The sequence below is a fragment of the Macrobrachium rosenbergii genome, chromosome 3, assembly GCF_040412425.1.
Source record: "Macrobrachium rosenbergii isolate ZJJX-2024 chromosome 3, ASM4041242v1, whole genome shotgun sequence".
In the NCBI taxonomy this organism is placed as follows: domain Eukaryota; kingdom Metazoa; phylum Arthropoda; class Malacostraca; order Decapoda; family Palaemonidae; genus Macrobrachium; species Macrobrachium rosenbergii.
This window is the reverse complement of record NC_089743.1, coordinates 17,226,188-17,241,068: the sequence shown is the minus strand read 5'-3', so window position 1 is coordinate 17,241,068 and position 14,881 is coordinate 17,226,188. Positions and strand designations below refer to the sequence as shown.

The window sequence follows — 14,881 nt, the reverse complement described above, 5'->3', positions numbered from 1 at the left end:
CATTCCATTATTTTGGTGTAGGTAACTCGCCCCGCCCACTTTTGGGGAAGGATAGGTACAACACTACTAACGAGCCCAATTCGTTTATGCCCTATGCCCATAGGAGGGGAGGAGGGAGGGGTTTGATCATGTAGTTACTTGGTAAGTATATATAAAACTTTATTTTATTATAAAGATGTCATTTTTATATAAGTAACTTACCAAGTAACTACATAGCTGAATCCCACACTGACAGGAGGTGGGATGCATGGGCATGTACTACTTAAACAAACACTCATGAATGGAGATGAATTTTTAAAATAGTAAGTACAGGCAGTCCCTGGTTATTGGTGGGGTTCCGTTTCTGAGGGTGTGATGATAACCGAAAGTCGCCGCTAACCAAAAATCGGCAATTTCGGTGCTTTTTTGGCAATTTTCGTGGGTTATCGGCGCCGAAAAGGGCCGATTTTTGGTTATCGGCGCCAATACCCAATTATCAGCACCGATAAGAGGAAATCGGAGATTTTCGGCGCCAAAAATTGCCGATTTTCGTTGCTAGACAAGTGCCATAAAACTGAATCGCTGTTAACCGAGCCTGCCATTAACCGGGGACTGCCTGTAGTCAACATTGAGAATGTTAGTTGTAACCTACCTGGCGAGAGAGCTCGAGCAAAAAAATACTGCCTCTGATGTGGCTCATCTCGACTGTAGTGGCGTGGCAGTGAAGCCAGAGGTGCCTCTACATTAGTGGGGCTTTGCAGCCAAGGAGTACTCCGATGGCTGCCAAAGCATACAAAACTCAGAAGCCTTTGCCCTGGGCACAGTACCAAACCAAGGCCATAAAACACAAGTTACACATACACCATAAAGCAGACCTGTTACCATCACCCATTCATAACACGACACAATGAATGATGGGTGCTCCATGTACTCAGTAACCCCCAACTTCCCAAAACTGGACAACCTAATTCTCGTAAACAGTTTCGATGTCATGTAGATAAATATTTGCAAACACTGATTTGCACCTCCAGAAAGTGTACTGTAAAATAGAAGATAGGAATAAATTCCTCTTGAAGGAAATCAAAGTCACTACTGCCCTAATTTTGTGGGCTTTATCCTTGCAAATTGGCAAGTCTTCCTCTTGAATCTTCATGTGCAACTCTGAAATCACGTCTCCCAAGAAGAACGCTAATGCGTTCTTGGATAAAGGACGGGTTGAATCTTTAACCGATCACAAGAGGTTAGGGGATGTGCCTCTGACATTCTTAGTTCTCTGTAAATAATACTTCAGTGTTCTTACTGGACAAAGAGCTCTCTTTGATTCACTTTTGATTGTGAATGAATGGGGCCAGGGAAAGGACGGCATTTCATTCTTCGCTAAGAACTCCAAAGTAAAGAAACAGACTGCGTCTCCTTGGGTGAATCCTACTTTCTTTCTCAGAGCATGTAACTCACTAATTCTCTTGGCTGTAGCTAGAGTCACTAGAAATAGTTTTTCTCGTAAGATCACTGACGGATGTGTCTTGAAGAGGTTCAAAAGGTGGACCCGAGAGCCATTTTAAACCTAAATCTACTGTAGATTCCAGGATATGGAATCTGACCTCTCTTGTTTCTCAGTATCCAGTGACTTGATAAGGTCACTGATGTCTTTATCCATTGACAGATCCAGACCTCTATGTCTGAATACGGAGTTGAGCATCGCTCTGTAGCCTTTGATCATGGATGTAGTCAATCTTTGGGAAGACCTTTAAAATAGCAAGAAATCTGCTATTTGCACCACAGAGGTAGAAGAAGAGGATACCTTGTGTATTCTGCACCAGCTGCAGAATATTGTCCATTTATTCTGGTACACGTTGGAGGAGGACTGACGTCTACATCTTACAATTACTTCCGCAGCTGATCTTGAAAAGCCTTTCGCTTTGACAAGCTTCCTGACAGTCTAAAGCCTGTCAGAGCGGGAGTGGATAGTCCTAGATGGAACCGATGAAAGTGTGGTTGCTTGAGTAGATTTCGTCGCAGTGGGAGTAATCTTGGAAAGTCTATTAGGAGATTGAAGAGATCTGGAAACCACACTTTCCGTGGCCAGAAGGGAGCTACCAGGGTCACTGACACCGTGTCGTGAAGGATGAATTTATTGATTACGTCTCTCACCATACTGAACAGTGGGAAGGTGTAAAATCCAGGTTCGACCAGTCCTGGAACATCGCATCCGTTGCCCACGCGAGAGGGTCCGGGGCTGGAGAGCAATACAAAGGAAGTCAGCGATTCCTTGACGTTGCAAATAGATCTATCGATGGCTTTCCCCACCGTTTCCACAGGTCGGTGCATACCTGCGGATTCAGCGTCCATCCCATGGGTAGAACCTGCTTGCAATGACTTAATTCGTCTGCTATGACATTGAGTTTGCCTTGTATAAAGCGGGTAACAATCTTGGTTTGATTTTCCTGCGCCCAAATAAGATCTTTGCTTGCTTGATAGAGTGAGAAGGAGTGGGTCCCTCCCTGATTCTTTATGTAGGCCAGAGCCGACGTATTGTCCGAGTGGACTATGACTGTGGATTTGTGAGTTGTTGTTGAGAAATGTTGAAGGGCTAAATGTATTGCCTTTAGCTCCTTCACGTTGATCTGAAGCTCTCTCTCGGGAAGTGACCATGTCCCTGATACTTCGTTGTTTTCTAGGAGGGCCCCCCAACCTAGATCCGATGTGTCTGAGTATAATGAGAGGCTGGGGTTCAGAGGGTGAAGAGATTTCCCTTCTGCAAACCTTCCTGTTACAAGCCACCACCAAAGGTCCTCTTTGATCTTGGGGGTGATTGGGAAAACAAACAAGTCTGAAAGACTTCCTCTGCCAACTGGCCTTTAGAAAGAACTGTAGCACTCTCGTGTGAAGTCTCCCTAAAGGAACAAACTTTTCTATGGATGAGAGAGTTCCCAGTAGACTCATCCATTCGTTGGCCGAGCATGACGGGAGAGAGAGGAATTTCTGAACTATCCGAATGCAGTCTTTTATTCTCTTGTCAGACAGGAAAAGCCCAAAAATCCAGAGAGTTGATCTTCATTCCCAAATAAAAAATTGAATGACTCGGGACTAATTTGGATTTGTCTGGGTTTATCAGTAGGCCCAATTCTTTAGGTCCTCCATGCAATTTGATTTCAAAGGGAGCGTAAGAGTCAGTCATCTATAGAGAGATATGTTGATCCCCATGAGATGTAGCCATTTTGCCAATGGGGTGAGGACACAAGTGAAAACTTGAGGGGCTGTCGAAAGTCCAAAGCACAGCGCTGGAAGTTGGAAGACCTTGTCCTGGAACACAAACCGTAGATATTTCTTGGTCTCAGGGTGGGCTGGAACGTGGAAATATGCGTCCTGCATGTCTACGGTTGCCATCCAATCCCTCTGACTGATGGAAGACAGAACTGAGTGGGTTGTTTCCATTTTGAATTTCATAGTCTGGATGTAGAAATTCAGAGCGTTGATGTCCAGGACAGGTCTCTAACCTCCCAATGATTTTGGGACAACGAATAGGTGGTTGTAGGACCCCGGAGTGTTGACATCTCCAACTATTTCTATGACTCTCATGGTGAGAAGAGCCGATACTTCTTGTGATAGGGCCAAATACCTCTCTGAGTCTAAAGAGTAGGCTGCCAAGTTGATAGGAGAGGACACTAAGGGAGGTTTCTCCCTGAATGGGATGGAATATCCTACTCTGATCACCTCTAACACCCAAGATTCTACATCTCTGTCCTTCCACTCGGTACAAAATTGTAGAAGCCTGGCCCCCATTGGTACATGGAGGATAGTATCCTCACTTGCGAGAGGAAGGTTTGCCTGCTGACTTCTTGACTGGTCGAATGGACCTAGAATATGCTCAGGAACGGGGCTGGAATCTACCTCTACCACCTCGAAATGCTTGCTGTAGAGGGGAAATCGTTCTAGGTGCAAATGGAGTGGAAGCTGACGTCCAGACCCCTTCGGACGTTTGGTGGACAGGGCCAGCAAGTCTTGCGTGGATTTCTTTTGTAGTTCCGCTGCAATATGTTCTACTGTAGTGCTGGGAAAGAGGCCATGTTGATTTAAAGGTGCAAAAAGAAGTGCGGATCTCTGGGAGGGAGTGACCCCTTTGGAAGTGAAGGAACACCACTGCTCTTGCTCCTTAAGTACTCTAACCGAGAACAAGGCTGCCAGCTCCGGAGATCCATCCCTGATCGCTTTATCTCTGTACGAGAGCACTCCCAGCCAGTCTGCGGTGGAGTTATCTTGGAGAGAGGTGCAATCTTCTGTTTTCCTCACTAAGGCGCTGACAGTCCCGTCAAGAAAACTTAAGATCTCAAAGACCTTAAAGATCTCCTTCGTCAAATGTTCAAGTTTTGAGGTGGTAAATAAGATCTTGGATGAGGAGAAGGCAGATCTCCTTGGCGAGTCAATTAAACTGGAGAAAGCCCCTTCAGAGGAGGCAGTAACTCCTAACAACAGCACTTCCCCAGTCACATAGGATAAGTATCTCCTCTTGGATAAGTGAGAAGGAGGAGTGCAGAATACCGCTTTCCCCGTATTCCTCTTTTCTGTCAACCAGCTCTCAATGCTTGACAGAGCTTTCTTTGACGACGACAATAGCACCATCTCAGGCAGCCTAGAAGCTTCCATAGGCTGTCTCATCATAAAGAGGAACCTGGTGAAGAGGGAATCGCTGGTGAAAAGAAGTCCGGGAAGCAAAACAAGAAGTATTTCAAAAGAGAAGCATAGGCTGAAGCAGGCTGATCCTGTTCTACGTTGTAGTGACTCACAAATTTTTGTAAAGAATTTTCAGGAGTTTTTATTTTTTTATAATTTTTTATTTTTGTTGCTAATGTGTCACTATTTCCTTCCACTATTAAATGTTAGTTGTTTCTTCCCCACAGATGTAGAAGCTTGCCATTCAGGTAAGCTTCTTGAAGGTGAGCTTCATAAGTGATTTTCCTAATTAACTGCTTGACTGAGAGCTTCCCAAGAGTAACCAATAATCTTTAAACATAGGACGTATGAGAACAAATTAATGGTGCCAGAAACATTGTTCCATAATAAAGTGAAGGAACCTTTAGACAAACTTTAGAAATGTTTGTCTTACAATAAGATGCTTGTGAATAGACATTTTAGTGAAGATTGTAGCAGTGATTGAATTAATTCTCATTGTTATATTTTGTACCCCATTGTTTATTTTGAATGAGTATATCAAATGTTCTAGATAAATGCTCACGAACTTTTGTCTTTTACATAATAAAGAACTCTTTTTACTGAAGGATTTCACTGGCATAATAATCTGCCCCTATATTAAAATAAGCTTTTTAGAGAAAATACATTTCTTTTCCACTTTAATACTCATGGCATAACTACCACATTAGCAAACCACATTTTACCTGAGATTAATGCAATTCTCTCCACCAAGACCGAACAAACCTTGTTTGTGAGCTTACTCAAAAAATTCTAGAGGACTCTTGGACTGGTTTAATCCTGAATCAATCCAGAATATTGGGGCTTTTCAAGCTGGTGCCCAGCATGCTGAAAAAGTGACGAGGATGCAGTGACCAAAAGAACCTGTAACATCTAGGTAACAGCACCCCACAGCATCCCCACTACAACGTCCTCTTCTGCAGACGAAATGGGTGAGAGAGCCAAATCCTCGGGCTCCTGAGACACTGTTGGTTTATGTAAAAGATCCATAATACTGTCTAAGCGTTGTTTAATCGGTTCCAAAGCTGGATCCTGAACCGGACGAATGATGGAGTGTGGCGCCGGATGCCTGGGAGAGCTTGGCGCCAGCTTTGAAGGGGAGTGATCGCATACTGATGACTGTGTGTGAACTACGTGTTGATCTAGTTCCACAGGTGCAACGAATCCTTTAAATCCCACTGTGTGCTTGGATCCCCTGGATCCCACTAAGCACTTGGATCCTGCAGATCCCACTTGAATGGATCCGTCGGATCTCACTGGATGAATGGATCTGTCGGATCCCACTGGACGACTGAATCCCTCGGATCCTGATGGATGACTGGATCTCTCAGATCCCACTAAATCTCTGGATCCTTGGATCCCTCTGGATGCCCGAATCCCTTGGATCCTAAAGCATGATCTCCGTGTTTCTTAGAGATTCGCTTGGGCGACAAAAACTGATGCTCTGACACAAACACTACATGCGACACATTAGAAGGATCATCCCAAAAACTACATGAAGGTTTGGGACTTGGATCCCGATCTCTGTTCTGCTTGCACAGGATCGGAAATTCAGACACAGCTGCAGATATCGGCCTTTTCAATGGCCTGGATGCACTTTTGAAACGCCAGCTGCGTCTCTGACTCTTTTGTACTTAGATTCATCGGATCCCAAATCCGAATCACTTGCTGAAAGGGCATGAACTCCAATATGGAAGCCTTTCCAGCGGCTGTCCGCCAAATCCTGGGAATCTCGAACAGGCTTGGTTGACGGGGAGAATACGGGTGGGCAAACCCCACTGACCTCCCTGGGACTTACTGTTTGCTTCCTCCCAGGTTTAGGGGAGTTTGACAGGGACCTTTGTCTAGGAGCATCAGTGGGACGAGTACCCACCTCCTCCACTTACACAATGCTTGCACCGACATCACTGGCACTAATCTTATCCATAAGGCCCCTCACTGAAGCCCCTATTTGAGCTACAGTGTTCACTAAGAGAACAAATTTCTGGTCCATTCTGGCTTCCAAACTGGCAATGGCATTGGGTTCGGAAGTTTGGAAGTTGGATAAAGGAATCACAGGTAAAGTTGGAGGACTGGTGATAGGGGAAAATGCAGATATAGGAGTTGGAAGAGCACATGCAAAATAGGAGAACCCTGACTAACTGAATTCTTAGCTTTGGCCTTAGCCACCACTCTCCTATGTCTATTACTCTCAAGTTTATTTAAGTAAATAGTTAAAGGCTTCCATTTCCCCTGATCCCATTCTTTGCATTCATCACAAGTCAAGACTGAAGAGCAAATTTGTCCTCTACATTGACAACAAATGGTATATTAGAGTCATAATTGATAGAATAGTCTGGTATTACAGCCTTTGCTGCAAAACCTACTGCTAACAGAACTAGAGTCAGACATGTTCATGAAAAGCACAAATCTAAGCTGAGTAAGCTAATACAATTAGCGCAATCGCTACCAAAAATGATGAAAATCCATCCGGTGAATTATACTAAGACAAATGAAAGCTGAAGTCAACGACCATGTTAAGCTGTCAACCGGTAGAAATGAATTGGGCTCGTTAGTAGTACTGTACCTATCCTTCCCCGAAAGTGGGCGGGGCGAGTTACCTACACCAAAATACTGGAATGCTACCGCAAATTGTCAAATTTAAGCTGCCAATAAATGAAATGTAATAGCCATGTAGTTACTTGGTAAGTTACTTATATAAAAATGCCACTTTCATAATACAGTAGAGTAAGAATTTATATTAATATTCACTAGAACAACTTCTCATGTATACCTGAATAATCTTGCATCCCTTCGCCATTCTCAGTATGAGGGGCACCTTCCTTGTCACACTGCCCATTTCTTGGACTTTGGCAGACTTCTTCCTCTGGCTTGGAAAAATGGGGTACCTCAGAGTGTCCGTCAAGAACATCATCAGTGACATCTGCTTGGCCTGGTATATCATGAAAACTGTCTGGGGTTTGGTGGGTGTCAGTGGGATCATCTGTCTGTCCACATAATTCTTGATGGGAACTCAACACCTCCCCCAAAAATGCACACTGACATACCAACAAAAGCCATAACACTGACATTGCCTGACAACAAAAATAACATTCATGAAAACTGCTATTCATACAAGGATTCTGAGTAACCAGTTAATAAAATTTCAATGTAAGCATTCCCACTGACATGGGGCCACAATAAAGTGAAAAAAAGACATTTTCATAATAATATTAAGTTTCATATATACTTACTAAGTAATTACATAGCTGACATTTCTAAATCAAGCGGCAACTTTTAACAAATTTGTGGTAGCACTTTTGTTTTTATCTAGCCTAGGTGACAGCCCCACCCACTACCAGGGAACATAGAAAACAACCTGGCAGGTATACTCAATTTGTTTGTGCCCTCATGCCCATAAGATGGGAGGAGGGAGGGCTCTGATTCTGTAATTATCTGGTAAGAATATGTGAAACTTAATTTTATTATGAAAATCACAATTTTTAAAGTAAATTGTATTTTTCCTAATTATACAAACCCGAGGTCCTTTACTTTAGGGATTACTTTCAGGCATAGGCTGGAAACGGCCATTGAACTTCAAACAAGGTGGTTAGGCAGTTAACTACTGTCCGGGAGGCAGGGGTACCGCCTGCCCGGATGTAAACATTCCAATTTGCCTTTCGGCCCAGGTATCAGATTGAGGGGTGGCATGAGGTGGGCATTGAGTGTAAAGGACCTCAGGTTTGTATAATTAGGAAAAATACAATTTACTTTAAAAATTGTGATTTGTTCCAACACAATATACAAACCCTCGGTCCTTTACATTAGGAGACTCACTGGTTGGAGGGAGGAATCTGAGTGAGTCTCTATGAACTGACTGGAGTTCACCACCTTGTCTTCCCTTCCTGGTCGAGAGAGCGAGGAAGGGAAAACCTGCCTCTGACAAAATGATCGGGTTGTAAGAAACGCGGGATCAGTTGTCAGACTTCTGGGTCCCTTTGCATGAAAGAGGAAATGTCAGTTCATGCAAAGTAGGCTAGGAAGAACTTGGAGCAGCCCTTTGTTGGCTGAATCGGTTGAGCTTCAGACTGTCACTCGATGGGCCGGAGTTCAATTCCACCGACCGGCTGATGAAGAGTTAGAAGAATTTATTTCTGGTGATAGAAATTCATTTCTCGCTATAATGTGGTTCAGATTCCACAATAAGCTGTAGGTCCCGTTGCTAAGTAACCAATTGGTTCTTAGCCACGTAAAATAAGTCTAATCCTTCGGACCAGCCCTAGGAGAGCTGTTAATCAGCTCTGTGGTCTGGTAAAACTAAGGTATACTTAACTTAAGAACTTGGAGCGGTCACCAACCCGCGGTGGTGACGACAGCCCGGGTCGAGGAGAGTGCTTTCGCCTAGGCAAAGCAGTCTCCCGACGTGGACCCGCTGGCCTTAGATGCAGGTTTCTTAGGCACAGCGGGGGGGGACCGTGGTCTGCACGCCCTTGGCTCCCGATGCCACTGACCCAGGGGCCAGAGCAGCGGTTCCCTGATCCTTGGATCGGGAAGAGCCAGCGAGAGATCCCACTGCCTTCTCTGTGGAAGGAGGCAGTCCCTTAGAAGTCTCGGTGCGAGACTTCTTTAGGGGGGAGAGAGGCAGACTTCTTCTTCTTTGGCCGCGAAGCCTCGGAAGGAGAAGAAATAGAGGCAGCAGACGAAGACGATGATGAAGACGGAGACGAAGATGACGACACCTTTCTTGATCTCCTCTTCTTCTCCTTCGCCATCTTCCTCAGGATTGCGGTTAAGTCCCCAAACCATGCAGGCACAGCCGAAGAAGCAGGAGCAACTGGGGGGGCCACAGCAGTAGGCGCAACCCCGGCAGCGTACCCGGTGCTCGGGCCAGCAGTTACCGGGGCGGGAGAATCCGCACGGCAGCCAGGAACATAAGGAGGTGGGGCCGGGAATGCAGGCACGGGTGGTGCGCGAGTAGCCAGGCCAGGCCGAGCCAGGGTTGAAGGTATGGGGAGAGAGTTAGATGATGTGCCAGGCTGGACAGGGAAGCGAGGAGCCAGAATCATTGTTGTTATCGGGCCAGGGTCAGTAACGGGCAGAAACAGTCACATACGGCAATGAAGAAGTTACCATGTAGGAAGGCCCCGGTCATGAGAGCGGGGCCAGGAACCCAGGAGGCAGCGGTACTGCGTGGTGTATGGCAGGGGCAGCTGAAACCTGAGTATTCGGATGAGAAGCCACCGACACGCGTAGCTTAGCAAAACCCGACATGGTAACCGAGGTGGTGGTGAGTGTGGTTGCCGTGTGTGTTGTCATTGGAGCGCCAGACAGATGCGATATCAGACCCTCCAGTGACGGAACGCCAGGTAGACCCAGGTGTAGCCAGGTTGAGGATAGGTCTGGCGCCTGGCTATCCAACCAAAACCTGAGGAAAAAGTCAGGTTAGGCTGGGAAGTCTCCATTCGCTCTGGGGAAAAAAACTCCCCCCAAGAACGAGAAGAGACCCCTGAGAGGATATCCCAGTCAACCGCTCCCCCACGCCCTTCCACACCCAATGAAATGAATGAGGAAGGGGAGGGGGAGTCCTCACCCGAGGGAGAGGGAGCAAGCAGGGGAAGTTTGCAGGGAGGGAGAAACGAACCCAACACATTCGCCACCACCGGAGTCATCAGGGGCGTGTTACCCTCGAATGATTCCTTGGCTAACTTACGACGGTAGCGTCTCCTCCCCTCGAACCTCTTCCATTGCTCGGGAGACCAAGAACAACACTCACTACAAGGAGCATCGTGCGAACACACACACCCCTGCAAGATGGGCAGAGAGCATGTGGGTCCGTGTCGAAGCTGGATCTAAAGGTGTTACATTTCTTGCCTCCTACCCCAGGACACACACGCTGGGGATAGGAAGGCTTAGAAGGCTTATCAACATTCATGCTTTGAAAAAACAAGGAAATTTCCCACCAAATAAGGAGAAAAAAGGCAGTCAGGCAGAGAGCGAAGAAACAACGTCCGCATTCTACGACAGCCGAAAGCAAATTGGAATGTTTACATCCGGGCAGGCGGTACTCCCGCCTCCCGGACAGTAGTTAACTGCCTAACCACCTTGTTTGAAGTTCAATGGCCGTTTCCAGCCTACGCCTGAAAGTAATCCCTAATGTAAAGGACCGAGGGTTTGTATATTGTGTTGGAACAAACTTAGGTAAATGATATTCCCTAAAACAAAAAACTGCCTATTTATGGTAAAAAAAAAAAAAGTTTCAGGACATGTGGCTGTATGAGTACCGTTTTACTCCATCACAGGTGGAACGGCATCTAAAGTTTCAGGACTAAGGGCAGTCTACACTTCTGGTTGAACTGAAATGAATTGAACTGAATATAGAATTTAGGCCAAAGGCCAAGCACTGGGGCATATGAGGTCACTCAGCGCTGAAACGGAAATTGACACTACTGTAGTTTAAAGGGCGTAATAGGAGGAAAACCTCGCAGTTGCACTATGAATCAATTGTTAGGAGAAGGTGGAAAGTACAATGGAAGAAAGAGAATATGACAGGAGGTACAGTAAAAGGAACAAAAGGGGTTGCAGCTGAGGGCCAAAGGGATGCTGCAAAGGGTAGAACTAGAGCAAAACTTCGCGTGGGGCATTACCTTTGGAAACTGACTTTTTCTTTAGTAATTTGGGTAATTCTAAGTACTAGCTCTGCGCCTGTTTTTACCTTGGAAATTGGTTTTTTCTACACTTTTAGAGCTTCTGATACTGGTGGTGAGTTTGTTTGTCGTCGGCCAACTGTTATTTGCCCCCTAACTCTACTCAACAGTAAAGGGGGGGCTGTGGGAATTCGGGGTATTGGGTGGGGGAGAACACAGAAATGGAGCGGACATGTATACATTGGGGAGGCGCCCTCTGGAGGGGTAAAACGAGAGGGAGCCATTCAGCAACAGGAGGGAGTTAAATGCATTTCACCGTGTTTAGTACTGGCCTGGAGGGGTTACCCATACGTTAACAAGTTATTGCACTTGCCGGACGGGATATGAACCGTTCCAAACAGACGTGGCCATGCTCCGTCTTGTGAAGATCGCATATGGAAACCCCTTGTTGGATGGACTTCAGGGGTTAATTACATTCGTGCGACAATAATTGAAGGTAAATCCATAATTAGTAACCAAAAAGCTGTAGAAAAAGTCAAGTTAGAAGGAAATCGCCGCCACGTGGCTACTACTTAGATGTACCGTAATTTGGTTGCTTATCAAGAATCTACCATTTTTTGTCTGTCGACAGTAATTAACCTCAGAACTGATTTGTTTTTGTATGCTGGCCATCCTGTAATGATACTGCACATGCGCAGTGTTGTAGGGGAACTTTTGGTAAAAAGTGGAGTTTCCTTCACAGGCTAAGTAACACGTCCTACTAAGTTAGGTTAGGTTAGGTTAGTAGAGTTGCTGTTATGATAGGTTCTCTTAGCCAATCCCTTCTTGAACATATGGCTCCCTGATGACTTGAGCATTCCCTAACAGCATGACAGTTCAGTCTTTCCCCCCACCCAAAACCCCGTGTTCCCAAAGGGTCCCCAACCAAGTTAGATAAGGATGAGGTTAATAATAATAAGAATTGACCGCCAATAAACAACCGCCTCCTTCATCAGCAACACTGTAAGTATAGGAAAAATCAATTTCCAAGTTCATAGTCCGTGCGGAGCTGTTCTATTGTTTTACCCTGCTAGGAACCTAAGTCATTAATGAATAGTGTTGTGGGGGGCATCGGTGCCCCTCTCCAACCCCTCAGCCTTAGCCTCAGGCAAATTCCGACTTCCACACAGAACAGACCATCTAGACTACGGTATCGGTGCCATATTGTAAAGAAAACCTACTAAAATTAATGAACCCTACTCAACTTCCGAAGTAATTTAAAGTCTAATATAGCCTATAATCCATCTTGACTTACAACCCCAATCATAACATTTTATAACAACCGCTACGAGCTACTCTGCATTGGTCCATGCTCTTCTTAGACCCTAGAGCCATTACGACAAAAATCGCGTAATAATAATAATATATAACAAATATAATCGGCAACCGATAAGAATGACAGCTCGATAAGCAAAGTCAGTCAAGTGGTCTAACGTTCTATACGTTATATGCTGTCAATAACAAGGCCACCAAACATCGTACGAACAAATGTCAAATTCGATATCTTATCTACCTGTTGCCGACAGCTGTCAGTTGCGTTTTACGTCACTGTTTAGTGATCACCGAAGCACTAGGCAAGTACGCCGACTCCAACACTGAGGCGGGGAGGGAGGGAGGGAGAGGAAAAGATAACAGTGCGTCACTGCCAAACGTAGGAATTTTCAGGTTATTAAAATGACTTTTATGGAAATTATACTACACTAATAACGTTATCATTATTAAAATCGAGCTTAATTTTCGGAGAGCCCACCGTCTCATCTCTTAGCTGTAGATCCATCTGGCAGGCCCCATTCGTCAGTTTCAGTTCGTACTTTACCGGAAAAACATGTTCTTCCGTTTTAAAAACTGTTTTTGAAATATGTCTTTTTTTCTTAGCTGTCTCGAAGTTTCCTTATTTCTTGTTTCTCAGTACAAGTTTACTAACACTTCACCTTGCTAAGTACTCAGTTACCGTTGGTCAGACTGTATGAAAATGTCACCCCAAAAAAAAAAAAAGTCAAGAAGTGTGAAGAAATAAAAGGTGTTAGCTGACGAGGAAGAAGAGAATATAGAATATATATATGATACGGACCCGTATTTCGTAGATTTGGTTAAATTGAAAATCTTTGAAACTGATGCTGCAAAATCAGAGATGAAAACTCAAAAAATGTTCATCACAATTATGACAGCGTATAAGAATACTTGATGATAGGCTGTAAACGTTGGCGTTCAAGCTTAAGTTGGCCTTATGCCAAAACAAGATCGTGCCCTTGGGTAGATCGTAAAGCTGTAAAATACAGTGTAATGCCCGCGTCACACATTGGCGATTCAATACCGCGACCGTCGTAATTTGCTCATTACGACGCCGCAATGCCTCGGTGGTCTTGGTAATGCCCGCGTCACACATTAGCGATTCAAGACCGCGACCGTCGTAAAGGTGCGTTGTTAATGCAACTGCTGAAGCGTCTGTAGCTGCCAGACTGTAGCCTCGCGGCTCCCAATTTGCACTCATTTCCATTATATCAAATGAAAAGGTTTTCAACGACACTTCTACAGCCGTAGGACCGAAGCGGCTCGAGTGACGAGTCTCCGATCGTAACGTTCCAACCGCTACAAGAGCAGTCTAGTTACTTTAGTAAAGTTGTAACAGCCGTCGCTGCTGATAGTGTCTGTCATGGACGATTTCAAATTAATCGAGGTAGTACAGCATCATAAATGCCTTTAAGATGCCAAAAATGAGCATTAAAAAGGCGTAATTATCAGGGAAAATGTGTGGACAGAAATTTCCAATGAAATAAAACATGTATCAATTTACAATTAAAACTTGAAAATCCAACATTTATTTTTTATTATCTTTAAAGAGCTGGTGACACGATTTTTACGTTTTTTAAACATTATTATGAACGAAAGTGTTATGACTAGAAATGCATAATAAATTGTTAGACTTACTATTAGGCATAGATGCATAATTTTACATGATTTATCATTACATCTCAAATTAGGCCAAAGTCGAAATCGTGTCACCAGTCCTTTACAAATATAAAGTAAAAGTTTACATGCATATTAAAGCTACAATTACATACCTTAATGTTAATCCTAGTTTCGTAGCAGGACTTACTGGATGTTTTATATGGCCACATGATTGTCTTGTTAGGTCATGTTCAATGAGAGACAAAATGTAGTTAAATTGTTCACTATTTAGACAGAAAAATTTCCTGAACAACAAATCATTCTTCAGAAGATGTCTTTCAATTAGAATCTTCTGAAATCCCTCGGTGTCTCAATTACGTACATTCCATCAGTTTTACTTCTCTTTAACTTATGCAGTGCTGTCAAACATTCTTCTTCTTCTTCCTCCTCGAGAAGAGAAAAGAGCAACATGGAGGACTGTGGCATTAGTTGGTTAACGTTGTATGATATTAAGACTTTTCAGGACAAGCTGAAGAAGTGTGTGATGGACTTTGAGAAAAACCATCCAGGAGTCAGGCCTGCAAGGTCATGGCAAACGGCCATCAAAAGGGCATTCAGGAGTTGACCTTGATGTGGTTTCATCA

At 44.5% G+C, this 14,881-nt stretch overlaps 1 protein-coding gene across 1 annotated transcript in view; it reads right to left on the bottom strand.

Annotated features, from left to right (window-relative positions):
• Positions 1-13,377, bottom strand: part of LOC136852935 (thioredoxin domain-containing protein 16-like) — a 96,178-nt gene extending 82,801 nt beyond the window's left edge. Inside the window, exons 1-2 of the mRNA XM_067127923.1 lie at positions 12,862-13,377; positions 7,460-7,760 (exon numbers count right to left, since the gene is read on the bottom strand). Coding sequence (XP_066984024.1) covers positions 7,460-7,757 — 298 coding nt within the window. The 5' untranslated portion in view covers positions 7,758-7,760; positions 12,862-13,377. The remainder of the gene's footprint in view (positions 1-7,459; positions 7,761-12,861) is intronic.
• Positions 13,378-14,881: the final 1,504 nt, after the last annotated feature.